The sequence below is a fragment of the Felis catus genome, chromosome B4 (assembly GCF_018350175.1).
Source record: "Felis catus isolate Fca126 chromosome B4, F.catus_Fca126_mat1.0, whole genome shotgun sequence".
NCBI lineage: Eukaryota > Metazoa > Chordata > Mammalia > Carnivora > Felidae > Felis > Felis catus.
Window position 1 is genome coordinate 83509691 of NC_058374.1, and position 18560 is coordinate 83528250.

At 54.4% G+C, this 18560-nt stretch overlaps 1 protein-coding gene across 2 annotated transcripts in view; it reads left to right on the forward strand.

Annotated features, from left to right (window-relative positions):
- The window catches only part of LRP1 (LDL receptor related protein 1), an 81386-nt gene that overhangs the window by 30662 nt on the left and 32164 nt on the right, over positions 1–18560 (forward strand). Inside the window, exons 13-29 of one of the 2 annotated variants that reach the window (XM_019835109.2) lie at positions 811–1033; positions 2169–2370; positions 2725–2850; positions 5340–5480; positions 5577–5702; positions 6172–6288; positions 6751–6831; positions 7478–7528; positions 8445–8612; positions 12613–12795; positions 13227–13427; positions 14545–14790; positions 15005–15202; positions 16474–16678; positions 16862–17026; positions 17692–17936; positions 18162–18293. In XM_019835109.2, the coding sequence (XP_019690668.2) occupies positions 811–1033; positions 2169–2370; positions 2725–2850; positions 5340–5480; positions 5577–5702; positions 6172–6288; positions 6751–6831; positions 7478–7528; positions 8445–8612; positions 12613–12795; positions 13227–13427; positions 14545–14790; positions 15005–15202; positions 16474–16678; positions 16862–17026; positions 17692–17936; positions 18162–18293 (2810 nt within the window). The remainder of the gene's footprint in view (positions 1–810; positions 1034–2168; positions 2371–2724; positions 2851–5339; positions 5481–5576; positions 5703–6171; positions 6289–6750; positions 6832–7477; positions 7529–8444; positions 8613–12612; positions 12796–13226; positions 13428–14544; positions 14791–15004; positions 15203–16473; positions 16679–16861; positions 17027–17691; positions 17937–18161; positions 18294–18560) is intronic. The other variant, XM_003988931.5, reaches the window with a different exon arrangement.

Here is an 18560-nt window from a genome sequence, read left to right on the forward strand (position 1 = left end):
TGAGACAGAGAGGGAACGGGGATGGCAGCCTAGGTGGAGTGCTGAGGCAGGAATCAGAAGCTGAATGGGGAAAAGTTGCCCCATCTTCAGGACAATGGGAGTGATGTCTTACACACATACATGGAGATCTGGTCCTGTCACTGCCAACTCAGAGCCCTCTATTGGCTCCCCTGGCCCTTGGAGTGAGACCCACTTTCCTTATCAGGCCTGGGGTCCTACAGGATCTGCTTTCATCTCCTTTGACCTCATCTGCACCTCTCTTCGACTCTTGGAAACTCTGTCCCCACTGCCCACTGTCTGTTCCTCACACACCCCAGCTCTTCCTGGCTCAAGGCTTTTGCTCTGGGACTTCCTTTGCTGAGCTCTCAGACATTTGCAGATCTAGTCCCTTGTCATCATTCACACCTAGGCCTCAAATGTTACCTCCTCAGAGAGGCTTTCTCCACCTGATTCCCAGTCTACTCTCTATATCATCTCCATGCTTTGTGTCCTTCCTGGTTTTTCTCATTCTCCAATGTGTGTGACCTTCCAGTTGACTTGTTTCTTATCTGTACCCCTGGATAGGATGTGACCTCCAGGAGAGCAGGGGCCTTGTCTGCCTTGCTCTCCACTGGGTCCTTGACTCACAGTAGGCACTCAACAAATATTTGTTGAATGGAGGAATGAAGGAAAGAAATGTGGGGGCTAGGGTTGAGCAGGAAGGAAGCCCCCTGGGAGGGGATCTGGCATAGCACACGTGGAGTGGGATCACACAGGAGGCTGCTGATGGCAGGGGTAGCCCTTGTGGTGCTGACCAATCACTGCCCACAGGTGGATGTACTGGACAGACTGGGAGGAGGACCCCAAGGACAGTCGACGAGGGCGGCTGGAGAGGGCCTGGATGGATGGCTCACACCGAGACATCTTTGTCACCTCTAAGACAGTGCTTTGGCCCAATGGGCTGAGCCTGGACATCCCAGCTGGGCGCCTCTACTGGGTGGATGCCTTCTATGACCGCATTGAGACCATACTGCTCAATGGCACAGACCGGAAGGTGGGCAGGCAGGCACCTGTGTGGGGGTGTTCGTGTGTGCACTGCTAGACCACATTTGTGTGCGGATGAGGCTTCTTATGTGTGAATGTGTGAGTCTGTCTATATCCAGGCCTGTGCACTTCGTGCATGTTTACCTACGTACCGATGGACGTGCACACCGGTGTGCTGTGTCTTATGTGTTGTATTGCTTGAGGATTGCCTCTGTAAGAGTCCATCTGTGATTGCATGTTTTCTGCAGGCTTGACACTCATGTGCACGCCTGGGTGTATACCTTGTGTGCACCTCGGCATGTTTATGCACACACACACAGCACACTTCGGTGTGTGCCTGCTGTGTTCGCCTCTGTGCAAGTGCAGGATGACTAGAGATGGCATATATGTACGCTTTTTCGTTTGGGTGGCCATGTGTTTTATGAGTCATGTGCCTACGAGGCATGTGGACTAAGCTCTTTCATAATATATGAGGCCCTTTATGATATGGCCCCTGACTATCTCTGTGGTCTTATTTCTGCCCCTGTTCCCTGTATCCCAGTATTTGAACAAGCAACACTACACAGCTTGGAAATTCCCAGCACACAGCATATCGAGTGCTGCCCTCTGTGCTGTTGCTTATGCAGTTTTCTGCCTCCACCCCCACTCCTCCTCACCCAGCACACTGCTCAGGGGCCACCTCCTCTAGGATGTTGTCTCCAGACCCCTTTTCCATCTTGGATTGCTGTGTATGCCCTCCATGAGACATACACAGTCTTTTTCATACCACAGCTTGGCCCTTAATGGATCCTGGCAAGTGTTTGTTGGATGAAGAAGCGAACGGATGAATTCTGGCTTTATGCTCAGTACTGTGTGTGTGTGTGTGTGTGTGCGCACACATGTGTGTTGGAGGGATATGAATGAATATGGATGGATACAAGGGAGGACAAGGTGGACAAGTTCCCCATCAACATCCCGCTGGGTCCAGTGTCTAGCACCTCACTGTGTGCAAAGCTATCATCCTCAGGGGCTCCCAGGCTAATGGGGGAAGCAAGACCCATACCCAGGACATGGACAAATGAGTAGACAAAATGGTGATCCCCCTGGGCCTTCCTCAGGCACTCCATTTGTCTATAGCTCCTCAGTAACCTCCCCTCAATTCTTAGATTGTATATGAGGGTCCTGAGCTGAACCACGCCTTTGGCCTGTGTCACCACGGCAACTACCTCTTCTGGACTGAGTACCGGAGTGGCAGTGTTTACCGCTTAGAACGGGGCACAGGCGGTGCACCCCCTACCGTGACCCTTCTGCGCAGTGAGCGGCCCCCCATCTTTGAGATCCGCATGTATGATGCTCAGCAGCAGCAAGGTACCCCCTGGGGCTGGGGCCAGTGAGGGGGTGGTACCTAGACAGGGGGGTAAGGCTATTCTGGGGAGGGGGGTGGTGAAGGCACTCCCCAGGTTTCCCAGGCTCTGACTTTTGAGGCTCTCAAGAAGAAAGGCCCCCAACCCAGTTGACTTTGTCTTCCCTGTCTCCTTCCCTGCCCCCATGCCTACGTGTTCTCTTCTTCAACGTGTTCATTATCTTCTCACCACTTCCTCTCTTTCTCACTCCTCACTTCAATGTGTCTTTTCCCTGTCCTCTTATCTCCTGTCTCTGGCCTCTGCTGACTCTATGACAACCCTGTCCTTCCCGGCCCCTCCCTTGGCCCCTCCTTTGCAGTGGGTACCAACAAATGCCGGGTGAACAACGGTGGCTGCAGCAGCCTGTGCCTGGCCACCCCTGGGAGCCGCCAGTGTGCCTGCGCCGAGGACCAGGTGTTGGACACAGACGGTGTCACCTGTTTGGGTATGAGGTGCCCAGCCGGGGCGGGTGGCCTGACAGTGGTCCTCAGCAGGAGGGGCCACCGTGTCCAATCAGAGATAAAGGAGGAAAAGAGGGTCCTGTGGGGGCAACAGGAGGCAAGGGATGGGGAGGGAGCAGGCTCTGGGGGCCAGAAGGGGGTTTAGGGAGGACTGGGTGCTGGGAAGAGTTAGGGAGAGCGCAAAGATTAGGGGAAGCTGAATGATGATCAGGACAGCTATGGAAAGGGGAAAATATACTTTTACATTTGTCTCCCCTTGATTAAAGTAATATAACAACAGCTCTAAATATTGGAAATTAGAGAAGTGAAAAAAAGCCCGCATCCCACCAAGAGACACCACTATATTGTTAGCATTGCAGGAAAGCGAACACCACCTTTTTGGGCCAGGTGGGTTACACGGTTGGTTTTCTGTAGCTGAGATCATACTATACATAAAATGTGTTCCACCCTTTGGGGCTCATATGTGTCACAGCATTTTCTGTGTTATTGTTGCATTATTTTAAACAGCTTCTTTTTAAAGAAAAGTAGGTCATGCTCATTGTAAAAAATAAATAAACAAACAGTATAGAAAAACATAGGAGAAAGTACAAGTCACCCAAATACCATGTGACATGGATGTCACTCTTACCATTTGGGGGGACACCATCCCAAACATGTCTCTACATGTTTCCCTTTATTTATTTATTTATTTATTAAAAAATTTTTTTAACATTTATTTATTTTTGAGACAGAGAGAGACAGAGCATGAACGGGGGAGGGTCAGAGAGAGAGGGAGACACAGAATCCAAAACAGGCTCCAGGCTCTGAGCTGTCAGCACAGAGCTTGATGCGGGTCTCAAACTCACAGACTGTGAGATCATGACCTGAGCTGAAGTCGGACGCTTAACCGACTGAGCCACCCAGGTGCCCCACGTTTCCCTTTATTTAAACGAGCCAGGTTACACATGCTCTTTAGTTTTCTGCTTTTGTCACTTGACAGTAGGTCATAGATACGTAAGCAGAATTTTTAATGGCTGAAATATATTTCATTAGTAAACGTTCCGTAACTTTCTCAACCATTTCTCTACCATAGGACGTTTAAGTTGTTTCTGTCTTTGTTATAATCACAGCTAACATTCATTTATTGAGCACAGATCAGGTGCCAAGATGTGATTTTAAGCACTTCCCATGCAGCAACTTGTTTACTCCTTAAAATATTCATGTAGGGAAAGTATTTTTATTATCCCCAATTCACAGATGAAGAAAACGAGGCCCAAAGTTATAACAGGGATTTGAATCCAGGAAGTCTGACCCAGAGCCTGGTTTTTTTTTTTTGTTTTTTTTTTTTAATCACTTGCTTTGCTATTTCCCATATCTTCCTGCCTTCCCATATTGGATGGTTTCCTTAAGATAGAATCCCAGAAATGAAAATGGGTCAGTGGGCCTTAATGGACAGCTAAGAATGAGTGACTAAGGCCAGGTGGAGGGCAAAAGCATTGACAGAGAGGGGAACTGAGTGGCCGGGGTAATGGAAGGATCCGCACGGATGTTGAAATCACCAAGAATTAAAGCAGGAGAGATTGGAGGAAAAGTGACACTGAGCCATCAGCTAAAAACCCTTAAGGATGACAGGAAGTGGCCTGAAGGCCCATAGAAGTAGGGGTTGGTGTAATCTAATAACATGGAAATCAGAGCTGATTTTTCAGAAAGGGGAGCAGAACAGTCTCGAAGCAGTTGCACGGAGCAAGACAACACATGCCAAGGCCCAGTGGTCTAGGGCCACAGGAGAGAAAATAGGCACCCACGGGACGCACAGAAGCTTCAGGGATTAGAGCCGGGATGAGAGTTGGACAGGTCAGAAAGGCTGCAAGCAGAGCTTAGGGTGCAGGGACAGGAGCCGACCTGGGAGCGCTGGGCTTCTCCATGTTACCGACGCAAATGCAGACAAAGCACAAAGTGATTTTACTGCTGAGTGCTCAAGGTAGACGGGGTTGGGGGGGTGGGGGGGTGTGGTGAGGTGGCAGTGATGAGGGTGGAAGGGTGGAGCCTGCAGAGTTCTGGGACCTGTTTTCACTCCGGCTGGTAGAGTTCATGCATCTGTGAAGGAAAAAGTCCAGGCACCACGACAGGGCTCTGGGGGCCCCAGGGGTAACTTCCAAGGAGCAGTTGTGGAGATGACAGGAAGCTGGTGAGAAGTGGTCTTCTCAGGAGGGACAAAAGTAAGGGGTGGAGGGCTCTAGGCTCTCTTGGAAGCTGCTTCTTCTCGGGCCATACTGCAGTACTGAAAGTGTTCAAGTGAACATCACCCTTGTGGCTTGAGAAAGAGCCGCGGTTTCCATCCAGATTATTTGTTTGTGAAGAATCACGCCCTAGGAAAGATTACTGTCTGCATATTATTTAAAATAATGCAACAGGCAAACGTAGTACAGAGAGCTGAGCACCCGTCCCATGACCTGCGTCTGACTTTCCCCCCACACCCCTGTGGTGCCCACAGCGAACCCATCCTACGTGCCCCCACCCCAGTGCCAGCCAGGCGAGTTTGCCTGCGCCAACAGCCGCTGCATCCAGGAGCGCTGGAAGTGTGACGGGGACAACGACTGCCTGGACAACAGTGACGAGGCCCCAGCCCTCTGCCGTGAGTCTCCCGCCCCTCTCCAACAACTGCAGGGCAGCATGTGGAGAGAGCTGGGCCCCGCCCCTCTCACTGACCCCTGAACTCCTCACTCCCCAGATCAGCACACCTGCCCCTCGGACAGGTTCAAGTGCGAGAACAACCGATGCATCCCCAACCGCTGGCTCTGTGACGGGGACAACGACTGTGGGAACAGTGAAGACGAGTCCAATGCCACTTGTTCAGGTGTGGGGTCGGAGTAGGCTGCACTGGGCACCCCTCAGGCAGGGAAGCCGGGGTGGGGAGGGGCAGCCAGAGTGGCCTCAGGAGAGAAAGAAGCATGGGGTATTGAGGCAGAGAAGACGGGACGCTGAGCAGGAGGAAAGGAGTGCTCTCCCCTTCCCCAGGAGAACGGGGTTGGCTGGGAGGACTGAACCGGGGTGGGTGGGGAAGGTGGGGACAGATCACAGCTCCAGATTGGAGACAGAAGCAAGTCAGGGTGGATCTTCTCCTTGGAGGATACCAGAGACCCCATGAGAGATGGGGTGAAGCAGATGCGGGGGTCAGACCACATATGTGGCTTTAAACTTCTCTCAGAGAAATGACATTGAGACCCTTGGGAAGACTTCCTGATAGGCAGAGGACAGGAAGAAAGAACAGGAAATTAAGAAAGGAGGGCAAGACTATGAACACCCGCGCCCATCCCTGTCCCCAGCTCGCACCTGCCCACCCAACCAGTTCTCCTGTGCCAGTGGCCGCTGCATCCCCATCTCCTGGACGTGTGATCTGGATGATGACTGTGGGGACCGTTCTGACGAGTCCGCTTCATGTGGTAAGAGGGACAGCAGGGAGGCTGGGCTGGCATGGGGAACAGGGAGCCCGTCGAATGTGCCCTGGGGTGGGGTGGGGGGCTGGAGGGCCCCTGAACCTTAGTCCCTGGGTGGTCTTGAGCAAGCGCCTTCATCTCCGAAGCCTGTGTGAGTTTTGTCCGCAAAATGAGGATAATAAGAGCACCCACATCACTGTGCTGATGTGGGGATTCAGTGAGATGATGCAGGAAGAGCACTCAGCACGGGGTCAGTGGTGGGTAACTAGAAGTTTGAAAAAGGGATGCTCAGAGGGATGGGGACGAATGAGCAGAGCTTCAGGCCGAAGCCCTGCCACGTAGCTTTCCCATCCTTGTCTGACCGGGCTACAGCTGCTGGTTCCAGGAGGGACCCCGCATCCACCTGCCAGGTGCCATGATGCTGTATGATCTTGAGGGCCCTACTCAGCTGTTCTTTCTCCCTGACAGCCTATCCCACCTGCTTCCCCCTGACTCAGTTTACCTGCAACAATGGCAGATGCATCAACATCAACTGGAGATGTGATAATGGTAAGAGCTTGCCCCCTTTAACCTGCCCTGATTCCTAGGAAAGCTAAAAGCCACAGCCACGCCCTGGGTGGGAGGTAAAGGGGTTTTAGAATCAAGCTGGGGCCTCCCGCCAATCCACTAAAGCCCCACTGGGTTGGCTGGGAGAAAGGAGGACAGGCCAGAAGTGCCATGGGGGAACTAGTGTAGACAGAGAGGAGACCCTCCCTGCCACCTGTCAGTACCATTCCTCCCCAGACAGGGCCCGAGCTGCCCTTTCTCGGGCAGAGGCTTGGGGGCCAGGGAGAAATGAGTGAGAAAGGCTGGAGGGGCAGAGCAAGGAGAGCCCAGTGCCCAACTCCCTTCTCCCCGCAAACCCCATCTCCTGGGGTCCTTGGTGCACCCTCCAGGCTCCGCCTTCAGGCTCGGAAGCCCACCTGGCGGTCAGCCACGGACCAGGTGATGTCAGCCCTGAGCCACGGGGGCCAGTGCATCGTCATGTGTGTGCCGTCTCGGGGCTCTGGTTGTGTCTGTGTGTTGTGACGTGTTGCACCGGAGGCTCCAGCCCTGGCTGATGTGTGAGAGCATGTATTGGGTCAACACCACGTTGCCCCTCATCTTTGCTGTGTCTCGTGTGCCAATGGTTGCCCTGGCGGTTTCTGTGTTTCAGAGAAGGATTGTGGGGACGGCTCTGACGAAAAGACCTGTCCTGAGCCTGCCGGTCAGTGCATAGAAGCACATGCACCATCACCCCAGAGTCCCAGCTGGCCTCGGGCCGCCTCTCAGAACCCCTAGGCAGCTCCCCTCTCCAGAGCTCCTAGGACGTGAAGGGAAAGAGAGAAGGGAGAGAGGAGGCAACAGAGAAAGACAGTGGAAGGGAAAGAAGCAGAGGGGACAGAAGAGAGGAGATGACAGAGTGGTGGGGACAAAAAGCCCAAGACACAGAGGGAGAGAAGAGAGAATCAACTCCAGATGGGAAAGAGGCAGGAACACACCCAAGGGGGAAAGCTGTACCCCAACCTTCTCAGGTGTCCCGAAAATGTGGAGGGAAGTCCAGTAGCCCCTCACCCACAAGGCCTAGAAAGCAGGATGTTCATTCAGTCACCCTCAGATGCCTTCCAGGAGTGGCCCCCGAGCCTTCCCAGCTGCAGGCAGTACCCCTTGTGAGTCGGGCGGCCGCAGCATGGGGCGCAGCAGTGGCCAAGCTCAGGGCGGGCCTCATCGGGCCCTTCCCTCCCCAGCAGGGCAGCCTCACCTCCACGCCACCCACCTTTCGCCCTCCCAAGCCAGAGGAATCCCTGCCTTTCCCCCAAAGCAAGCAGACCCCTGTTCCCACACCCTGCCAAAATGAGAAAGGGAAAGGAACGCGTCCAGTCCCCCACCCGCCATCCTCCGAGACTCAGGGAAGGGCCCTCCCGGAGCCCACCCCTCCTCTCCCCGCCCCCTGCGTGGGCCATGGTGCATGCTGCAGTCTATGCAGTTTCTGTGTCTTTTCTGTTTGTTATTTTCTCAGTGGGGGGGTGGGGCGGGCTGAGGGTGGGAACGGGAGGGGGGCGTGGGGGCCCCAAGCTGGGGTCACAGAGAAGGCAGCTTGCTGACCTCCTCCTCGCCTCTCCCCTTGTTGCCTCCCCCCTCAGACAATGACTGTGGGGATAACAGTGATGAGGCCGGCTGCAGCCACTCCTGCTCCAGCACTCAGTTCAAGTGCAACAGCGGGCGCTGCATCCCCGAGCACTGGACCTGTGACGGTGACAACGACTGCGGGGACTACAGCGACGAGACACACGCCAACTGCACCAACCAGGGTGGGTGCCTGGGGGCCAGCAGGCGGGGTGAGACCATCACACGCCAGTCACTTAGCCATCCCTCTGTCCCTCCATCCTCCCCGTTCTGTGCTGCAGCCATCTGGGAACCAGAGATAACCCAGACATGGCTCTTATCCTCAGGAGGTGCCTGTCGTGCGGGAGAGAGACATTGTCAACAAACCTTTGTCACACACTGTTAAGATTACGGGCTTTGCAGTTGGGTGGCCTTGGGTTTGAGCTCCAGCTCTGCAACTTACTATCTGGGTGGCCTTGAGCAAATTGCTTCATCTCTGTGGGCCTCTGTGAGTTTCATCTGCAAAGTGGGGATAATAATAGCACCCACATCACAGCACTGATGTGGGGGTTCAGTGAGATCATGCACAAAAAGCACTCAGCACACAGCCTGTGCTCGAGAGCTGGTAGCTTGAAAAAGGGATATTCGGGGGTGGGGGTGGGGCTGTAAGGATGAATGAGCACAGTGGGGACCAAAGAAGAGAGGGGTTGGCCCCGTGAGGGTCCTCAGTGCCCAAACCTCCAGGACCCAGCTAGGGGACAGTGGGGGCCGAGTCTACTGGAAGGCACAGACCCTCTCAAGGAAGATTTGTTTCTCAGCTCTGGCTGATTGTTTCCATGGGAGATTGCAGACCCAGGGTTGCCCTGGCTATAAGAGAAGTCATAAATGCAGATTTTTACGTGGAATCTACCCATGTTTTTTTAACTTTCCACATTTTTTTAAATTTTATTTTTTATTTTTTAAAATTTACATCCAAAGTAGTTAGCATCTAGTGCAACAGTGATTTCAGGAGTAGACTCCTTAGTGCCCCTTACCCATTTAGCACATCCCCCCTCGCACAACCCCTCCAGTAACCCTCGGTTTGTTCTCCATGTTCATGAGTCTCTTCTGTTTTGTCCCCCTCCCTAAATCTACCCATTTTTAAGCCCTGCTGTATTTGTTTCCTATTTGCGGCCACAACAAAGTTCCACAAACTGAGTGGCTTAAACAATAGAAATTTCTCATCTCAGTCCTAGAGGCTGGAAACCCAAGTCCAAAATATTGGCAGGATTGAGGGAGGCCTCGCTCCTAGCTCTTGGCGTTTACAGGCAACCTTTGGCATTCCCTGGCTTGTATATGCTTCACCCCAATCTCTGCCTTCATCTTTTTTTTTTTTTTTGGGGGGACAGAGAGAGACAGAGCATGAACAGGGGAGGGGCAGAGAGAGAGGGAGACACAGAATCGGAAACAGGCTCCAGGCTCTGAGCCATCAGCCCAGAGCCCGACATGGGGCTCGAACTCACAGACCGCGAGATCGTGACCTGGCTGAAGTCGGACGCTTAACCGACTGCGCCACCCAGGCGCCCCTCTGCCTTCATCTTTACATGGTGATCTCCCCGTGTGTGTGTGCCTGCCTATCTCTGTGTCCAGATTTCCTCTTTATGTAAGGACACAGTCATATTGGATGATGTCTCACCCTAATGACCTCACCTTAACTCGACCATTTGCAAAGACCTATTTCCAGGGGCTCCTGAGTGGCTCAGTTGGTTGAGCATCCAACTCTTGATTTTAGCTCAGGTCATGATCCCAGGGTTGTGGGATTGAGCCCCGCACAGTGTGGAACCTGCTTAAGATTCTCTCTCTCCCCGCGCCCCACTGATTCTCTCTCTCTCTCTCTCTCTCTCTCTCTCTCTCTCTTTTTTTTTTTTTTAAAAAGATCTATTTCCAAAGAAGATCACATTCACAGGTACTATGAGTTAGGACATCAGCATCTTTTTTAGGGAACACAAATCAACCCATAACAACTGACAATGGACTTCAAAGGTTTTAAAAATACTGTAGGTCAAAATCTTTCGGCAGGCCTCATCTAGCCCCTGGACCTCCAGTTTGCAACCTCTGCCTTACAGAGTGAAGGTGTACACAGTTAGACCAGTACTGACGGCACGCATACCCACTCTGGACCCAGAACTGAGAAAGAGGGCAGGGAGGGTCACCTGAGGCCCAGGAAACAGTCACTGAGTCTCAAGGGCCATCTCAGAAGGGCTGGGTGAGTGGGACAGGTAATAGTGCCTTGGGATTCTGAGAAGGGAGCTTCTGGAGGCTTGTGGTGTGGTGGAGAAGCACTCTGCCCCTCACTCACAAGCTGGGTGAACTTGGACAAGTCATTTCCTCTGAGACTTGGCTTCCTCCCCTATGAAATGAGAGGAGATGTGTGGGGGCCTGGCATGTGGGAGCAGACATGTCCTGATTGGCAGTGACTGTTAACTGTGGTGGTGGCTGCAGTGGTCTGGGGCCATTGAGGAAGAGGCGGGGTCTGCATTGGACCCTGATGAGGGATTCGACTGTGGCCAAATGAACATGAGGGAGGGTCCTCAGAAGGGGGGCGCTAGGGGTGGAGAACACAGTAGTAAGATTTAGACGGTGAAACTGAGCACTTTTGCCTCTGCTTGGGGGAGGGGGGCCCTCAGACTGGAGGGGCCGATGGGGAACGAGGCTGTGTCCAAAGGGGATGGATTATATCAGCAGTTGAAAGTCAGGCACTGGGGTCTTTGAAGGACTTTGAAGCTGGAAGGTGATAAGATATGGGAGGTGCTGGGGCGCCTGGGTGGCTCAGTGGGTTGAGCATCCAACTTTTGATTTCGGCTCAGGTCATGATCCCAGGGTCATGGAATGGAGCCCTATGTCAGGCTCTGAGCTGAGTGTGGAGCCTGCTTGGGATTCCCTCGCTCTCTCTCTCTCTTCCTCTGCCCCTCTCCCCTGCCTCCTCACTCTCTCTCTCTCAAATAAAAAAAAAAAACATAAAATAAATAAAAAATACCCTGAAAAAAATGATGTAGGAGGTGCTTTCAGAGGATAATCCTAGAAGGAGATTCGATGAGAAGGAGGTTCAGGGGCCCCAAGGAAGGAAAACCGGCCCCAAGGAAGGAAAACCAGCCCCAAGAAAGGCCAGTGCTGAAATGCAGGCACAAGCCAAGAGCACTGACCACATTCGTGGCGGGGCGGGTGGAAGGAGCGGGCGGCAGCGTGAGAACAAGGTGAGGCTCCTGCACAGTCACCTATGCCTCCGGGTGCTGTTCCTGTTCCTTTCCGGCCTCCTGAGTCAGAGCTCAGTGCTGCAGCCGGAGTGATCCTGCAGCACATGAGTCAGATCACACCCCAGCCCTGCCCTCGAGCCTGCACTGGCTCCTTATACACTTGAATCAATGCCAAGCCCCACTCCATGGCCTGCAGGGCTCCCACCACCTCTCTGACCTGTGTTCCTGCCACTCATTTCCTCCTTCACTCTACTCCAGCTATGCAGTCTCAAATATGCCTCGGGCATTTTGCAAACATGCCCTGCGTGGTCCCATCTCAGAGACTTCGCACTCGCTGTTCCCTCTGCCAGGCTGCACCTCCCGGTATTCTCACGGCTGATGTCATCCAAGCCTCTGTTCAAACATCCAAACATCTGCTCAGAGGCCTTCCTTGACCATCTTACCCAGTAGCATCGTCATCCCTCACTAGCCTTGACCCAGCTTCGTCTCCATGGCATGGAACACTCCCTGCAGTAACATTCTGGATTTCTGTGTCATGTCTTCACTGTCTCTTCCCTGCTAGAACTTCAGCTCCATGAGGGTAAAGACGGGCTCGCTCACACTGGCACCTGGAACAGTGCCTGGCACACATGAGGCACTCAAGAGGTGTTTATGGAGTGAACGGGTAAAATGGAGGCTGGGCCAAGATGGGGGGCCTTTGAGTTCTGGCCCAGCAAACTGCTTATCCAATAGAGCCCTGGTGTGTAAAATAGAGAGATTATAGACGAGCTGATTGCTGGGGTCCTGGGAGGTGTGACATTCCTGACTCCAAGTTAGCTTCTGAGAAGTGTCGGCAGGACTCAGAGAACTCTCCATCCCTGCCTTGGCTCATAGCTCTGGACTGGGCGGAACAGGAGGGGGATTGGGAAGGCAGACACGGGAATGGCTGACGTGGAGCCCCTACCCCCCCTGCCCTCCCTCTGTCCCCCTGCAGCCACACGGCCTCCCGGTGGCTGCCACAATGATGAGTTCCAGTGCCGACTGGATGGTCTGTGCATTCCGTTGCGCTGGCGCTGTGATGGAGACACTGACTGCATGGACTCCAGTGATGAGAAGAGCTGTGAGGGAGTGACCCACGTCTGTGACCCCAATGTCAAGTTTGGCTGCAAGGACTCCGGTAAAAAGGAGGGGCAGGAGCCTGACTGGGGCAACATGGACAGGAGGAGACCGTATTGAGAGGCAGTGGCAAGGGAGTGGCGAGGGAGACAGCGCTATGCTGCGGGGGCTGGGGGTGGGGACATGGTGAGGCAAAGGGCCACACAGAAAAAGCTTGTGCATGACGCATGGGGGAAGCTTCGTAAGGGGCCAGGGCCTGCACTAAAGGCCCTGGAAACCAAAACCCTCACCAGAGTTGAGCTACAGCACCCTCCGCAGATTCTTGCTTTCTTTGCTGCCTCTGTGAATCTGGCAGAAAAGGCCTCCAAGGTTCCTAGTGGACCCCAAGGCATTACAATCACGACCCTATTAGAGAAACCCATCGGGTCTGAGAAGAAAGGCACGGAGAGCCCTCCCGCCCGGGCCTGCCCTCATACTATACTCACCCCGCAGCTCGATGCATCAGCAAAGCTTGGGTGTGTGATGGCGACAGTGACTGTGAAGATAACTCGGATGAGGAGAACTGTGAGTCCCTGGCCTGCAGGCCGCCCTCACACCCCTGCGCCAACAACACCTCAGTCTGCCTGCCCCCCGACAAACTGTGTGATGGCAACGACGACTGTGGAGACGGCTCAGACGAGGGAGAGCTCTGCGGTGAGGATTAGGCCTAGCAAAGGCCCCAGGAGAGGAGTGGGGAGGGTGGCCGGGTAAGGAGTCTCGAGGACAGGTGGAATGGGGCAAGTTCATCGGGGAGTGGTCTCAGACTGGGAAAGAGCAAGCAGCACCCCAAGAAGTTAACAGCAACCCTTACTGGTTTCAGACTGGCCTCGGCAAGAGGCCGGGCTGAGCACACCACACTATTATCGCATTTAATCCATACAACAGCCCTGTGAGGCGGACAGTGTCATCATCTCCATCTGACAGAGGAGAAAACTGAGGCAGAGAGGTTAAGTAACTGGTCCGAGGTCCTAAGGTGTTGTGGAGACAGTGCAGTGCACCCCCTTCCTGCAGTCACAGACCCTCACTCACACCCACCAGAGAACAGCACAGAGCTGCTTTTAAAGATGAAGACACCAGGGTTGGTGTTGAGGTGGTCGGGGCAGGCTTTCCAGAGGAGGCAGCGATTTAACTGGGTTCCCAAGGACAGATAGTGCCCGTAGAGAGAGAAGGTGGGGCGAGGAGGCTGTGCATTCAAGGATCAAAAGAAATAGGGGTCAGGGAGGGGAGCAGAGCAGAGCAGCCTGTCTCCTCCACGCCAGGCAGAGCATCTGTTGCAGGGGGGAGGAGTGGGGGAGGAGGCAGGCTGGGACCGGCCCGAGAACTGCTGACAGGTCATCAGTCAGGGCTGGTAGATCTCAGGGTGTGTCAGAGAACCTGGCAGGACATTCCCTACCACACCCCACCCTAATCACACCCAAATCAGAAGAGATCGAGGAAAAAAGGGCAACCCCCAGAGAGAGGCAGAAAGCTGGGACCCCCCACCACGGGCTCAAGAGGAGACCGGAAAATAGAGACTAGATGCATCCGTGATGTGAGGGTGTTCCTCAGGGAAAGGAGAAGGGTGGCCCCCGTGGTGGGTGCTGGGGTCCCAATCCTGGTCCTGAGGAAGCGTGGGGACAAGAGGCTTGGCCGGCAATGGAAAAGAAAGATGCTACGGGCAGGGTGCCAGGGCTCTGTCTGGGCTGCCCAGGACTTGAGACCCAGCCAGGCCGTCGTCCTGCCTCCTCCTGGATCCTGACCCTGATCCTGTCCCCTGTTGCCCACACCACAGACCAGTGCTCTCTGAATAACGGAGGCTGCAGCCACAACTGCTCGGTGGCACCTGGCGAAGGCATTGTGTGTTCGTGCCCTCTGGGCATGGAGCTGGGGCCCGACAACCACACCTGCCAGATCCAGAGCTACTGTGCCAAGCACCTCAAGTGCAGCCAGAAGTGTGACCAGAACAAGTTCAGCGTGAAGTGCTCCTGCTACGAGGGCTGGGTGCTGGAGCCGGACGGCGAGAGCTGCCGCAGCCTAGGTGAACCACGGGTGAAAGGTGGCCGGGAAGGCTGGGCAGGCTGAGGCAGGCCCCTGAGCTTCAGTTGGCTGGGTTTGGGCTGCCGGATGCCAAAGGCTGTGGTTTCCCTCCATGACCAGGCCCAGGGCCAACAGAGACCCTGCCCTGCCTGCTCTTGGACAGGGCGGCTCTGAGGCAGCAAGCTCGTGCTGACCCCTGTCACGCTCCTCCCCAGATCCCTTCAAGCCATTCATCATCTTCTCCAACCGCCATGAGATCCGGCGCATCGACCTTCACAAAGGGGACTACAGCGTTCTGGTGCCCGGTCTGCGCAACACCATCGCCCTGGACTTCCACCTCAGCCAGAGCGCCCTCTACTGGACTGATGTGGTGGAGGACAAGATCTACCGCGGGAAGCTGCTGGACAACGGAGGTGACAGCCCCCTCCTGCTGGCCCAGGACTAATGCGGGGTGCTCTTCAGAGAGAAGGGGCACCTGGGCACTCGGAGCCACAGGCCCAGATCCAGGCCACCCTGAAGCAGAGGCCCCTAGCTCCCCCATCCCCCACACTCTCGTTAATTGGGTTAGATTTTGCTGTGGGTCTCAGTTCCTGACGCCCCGTAATTATCGTCAGCAAAGCTGCCAGCCTGATAATTAACAAAATGATCAGCCTTTCTTTGGAATGGTCTGGAGCTCCCCAAATCCTAGAACTGCAGGCTTAAAAGGAAAAAGCCATTTAGGAATGGGGTACCTGAATCATGCCTTTGATCCAAAGGCAGCCTGACCCATCACAGACATCTTTCCACACATATTGAGCATCTGCCATATACACCTGGACCTGGGAAGACAGCAGTGATCAAAACAGGCCAAAATGTCTGTCCTCAGGGAGCTTACATGCCAGAGGAGACATCAGATATAAACAAATGAGTACAACGTGGAGTATAACAGAAGGGGATAGCAGTGTGGATATAGAGAAAGGAGGAAAGGGGGTGAGTAGGGAGAATGGGGGGTCGGCATTTTAAATGGGGTGGTCAAGGAAGGCCTTCTGAGAAGGTGACATCTGAGCAAAGACTTGAAAGAAGCACATTTTACTAAAGGAGTTTGTATTGTTTGTTATAGACAAAACTTGGAACCATCCTAAATGTTCATCAACAAGGGAATGGCTAAGTAGATTGTAATAATGTTCACACTATGAAAATAATTTTATATCTATCATCTATATCCATATGTGTATATATAATTATACATGATATACACAGAGATATAGATAGATATATAGATATAGATATAGATATAGATATAGATATAGATATAGATATAGATATAGATATAGATAGATATCTCCAGGGAAAAATCTTTAAGACAGTCTTTGAAGTGACTTCTAGAAAGTTCTGTCCTCATATTGATTCTGCATCTGTCCCCCAAAGCCTCCACCCTCTGCTCTGACCTCCTCCCATGGGTTAGCCCTTCAGAGAGCTGCAAGCAAAAGAAAGCTGTGACCTTCCCTTCCTCAGGGTTCTGGAAGCTAGGCCTTTTCTCTCCTTATTTGACCTCCTGGAGGGGCAGGGGGCCTGGGTGAGGAGAGTAGGGGGTCTGTGAACCCCAGTTGTATCCAGGGTGCATCAGAGGTATTGGCAGAGGTGTCAAGGTTGAGGGTGGTCCTACTATACTGTGATTTCACTCCCATGACCTTCTCTTCACCAGCCCTGACTAGTTTCGAGGTGGTGATTCAGTACGGCCTGGCCACCCCTGAGGGTCTGGCTGTAGACTGGATTGCAGGCAACATCTACTGGGTGGAGAGTAACTTGGACCAGATTGAAGTGGCCAAGCTGGATGGGACCCTTCGGACCACCCTCCTGGCTGGTGACATTGAGCACCCAAGGGCAATCGCGCTGGATCCACGGGATGGGTGAGAACCCTGCTCAGCCCTATTCTGGCCCCATGGTCTCCTCTGAAGCCTTGTTCAGCCGGGTCAGAGACACCTATCTCTTCAAACGCTATTCACCCCCTCTGCCCTTTACCAAAGATCCTATAATAGCCCCGCCCCAGGCCCTTGACCTTGGCCCCCCCTGACTCACTCCCCATTTCCCAGGATCCTGTTTTGGACAGACTGGGATGCCAGCCTGCCCCGCATCGAGGCCGCCTCCATGAGTGGGGCCGGGCGACGTACCATCCACCGGGAGACAGGTTCGGGCGGCTGGCCCAACGGGCTCACGGTGGACTACCTGGAGAAGCGCATCCTCTGGATCGATGCCAGGTCATTGCCCCCCACCACACCCCCAAACGCCTCCATCTTTCCCCTCCCCCCAGGACAGGGTGGGGTTGGGGGTCCCAGGGCTCACCAACGATAAGGGTGGTGAAAACGCCTGAGGCAGCTGGAGTCAGAACTAGGGCGGCCAAGGGCTGGGCCCAGTAAGAGGACTGAGGGTTGGGGAGAGGGGAGAGGATGGATGTGGGGAGAAGAGGGTAGAAGCAGGGCTGTCACCCCATCCAGGACTGCCTGGCCCCGGTGCGGGCCAGGCTAAAATGCAACCTCCTGTCCTCACTCACAAACCTGTGTGCTCTGCTAGGGGACTTCGTCCACCCAGGGGAAGGGCAAACTTCTAACTGGTCTGCTCAGAGTGGGTACCTTCTTCCAACCTCACCAAAAAAAAAGCCCCCGTGTGCTAACTGTGGCCCTATGGAGAAGTGAGCCAAGAGATTCAGGGCGTCGGAATCGGGATCCGAGACCTGGGATCCTAGACCTCAAACCACTCTGATTCTCACTCCATGTTGTTTTGTTTGCCTTCCCTGGCCAGCAAGACCTGGGAGGAAGGACTGCTCCAGTGTGCTAGAACTGGGGGGGGGGGGGGGGGGGGGGGGGCGATGGGCCAGGGCATGGCCCCCGCCATCATCCTCACTCTGCCCCGACCACGCTCTCAGGTCAGATGCCATTTACTCAGCCCGTTACGACGGCTCCGGCCACATGGAGGTGCTTCGGGGACACGAGTTCCTATCGCACCCGTTTGCAGTGACGCTGTATGGGGGGGAGGTGTATTGGACGGACTGGCGGACAAACACACTGGCCAAGGCCAACAAGTGGACCGGCCACAATGTCACCGTGGTACAGAGGACCAATACCCAGCCCTTTGATCTGCAGGTGTACCACCCCTCCCGGCAGCCCATGGGTAAGGGGTCAGCAGCCTCTTTAGAAGGCCTTAGGAGAAGAGGGGGCCGTGAGAGCATGAGGGATGGCGGGGATGGGCCAGTCTGCTGACTGGAGAGTCTGGTGGCAGGTGATGCTGGAACAGGGCGTGTGAGAGTAGGTGAAGAGGGGCGGTCGAGGTGAGAGAGGCCAGGCAGGGGCCAGCGACTCACAGGATATTTTCCATTCTCCCCTCCCCCACCCCTAGCTCCTAATCCTTGTGAGGCTAATGGGGGCCGAGGCCCCTGCTCCCACCTGTGTCTCATCAACTACAACCGGACCGTCTCCTGCGCCTGCCCCCACCTCATGAAGCTCCACAAGGACAACACCACGTGCTATGGTAGGAGGCCCCTCCCTCAAGAGCCAGTGGTAAACTGAGGCTGAAGGGGAAGGTGTCAGGTACCCAGGCTCCCAGTTGTAAGTGAAGATAGAGCATCCCAGCTGGGAGGGGGCTGATGGGAGAGGTTCCAGACACAACGGCTGTAAGAAGGTGTGTGAACTCAGACAGGGAGCCCGATGGGAGCACTTCCAGATAGCCAATGACCATCAGCAGATGGAAGGAACCAGAAGAGGGAGGGACCCTAATCTGGGTGGGTGGGAAGCATGA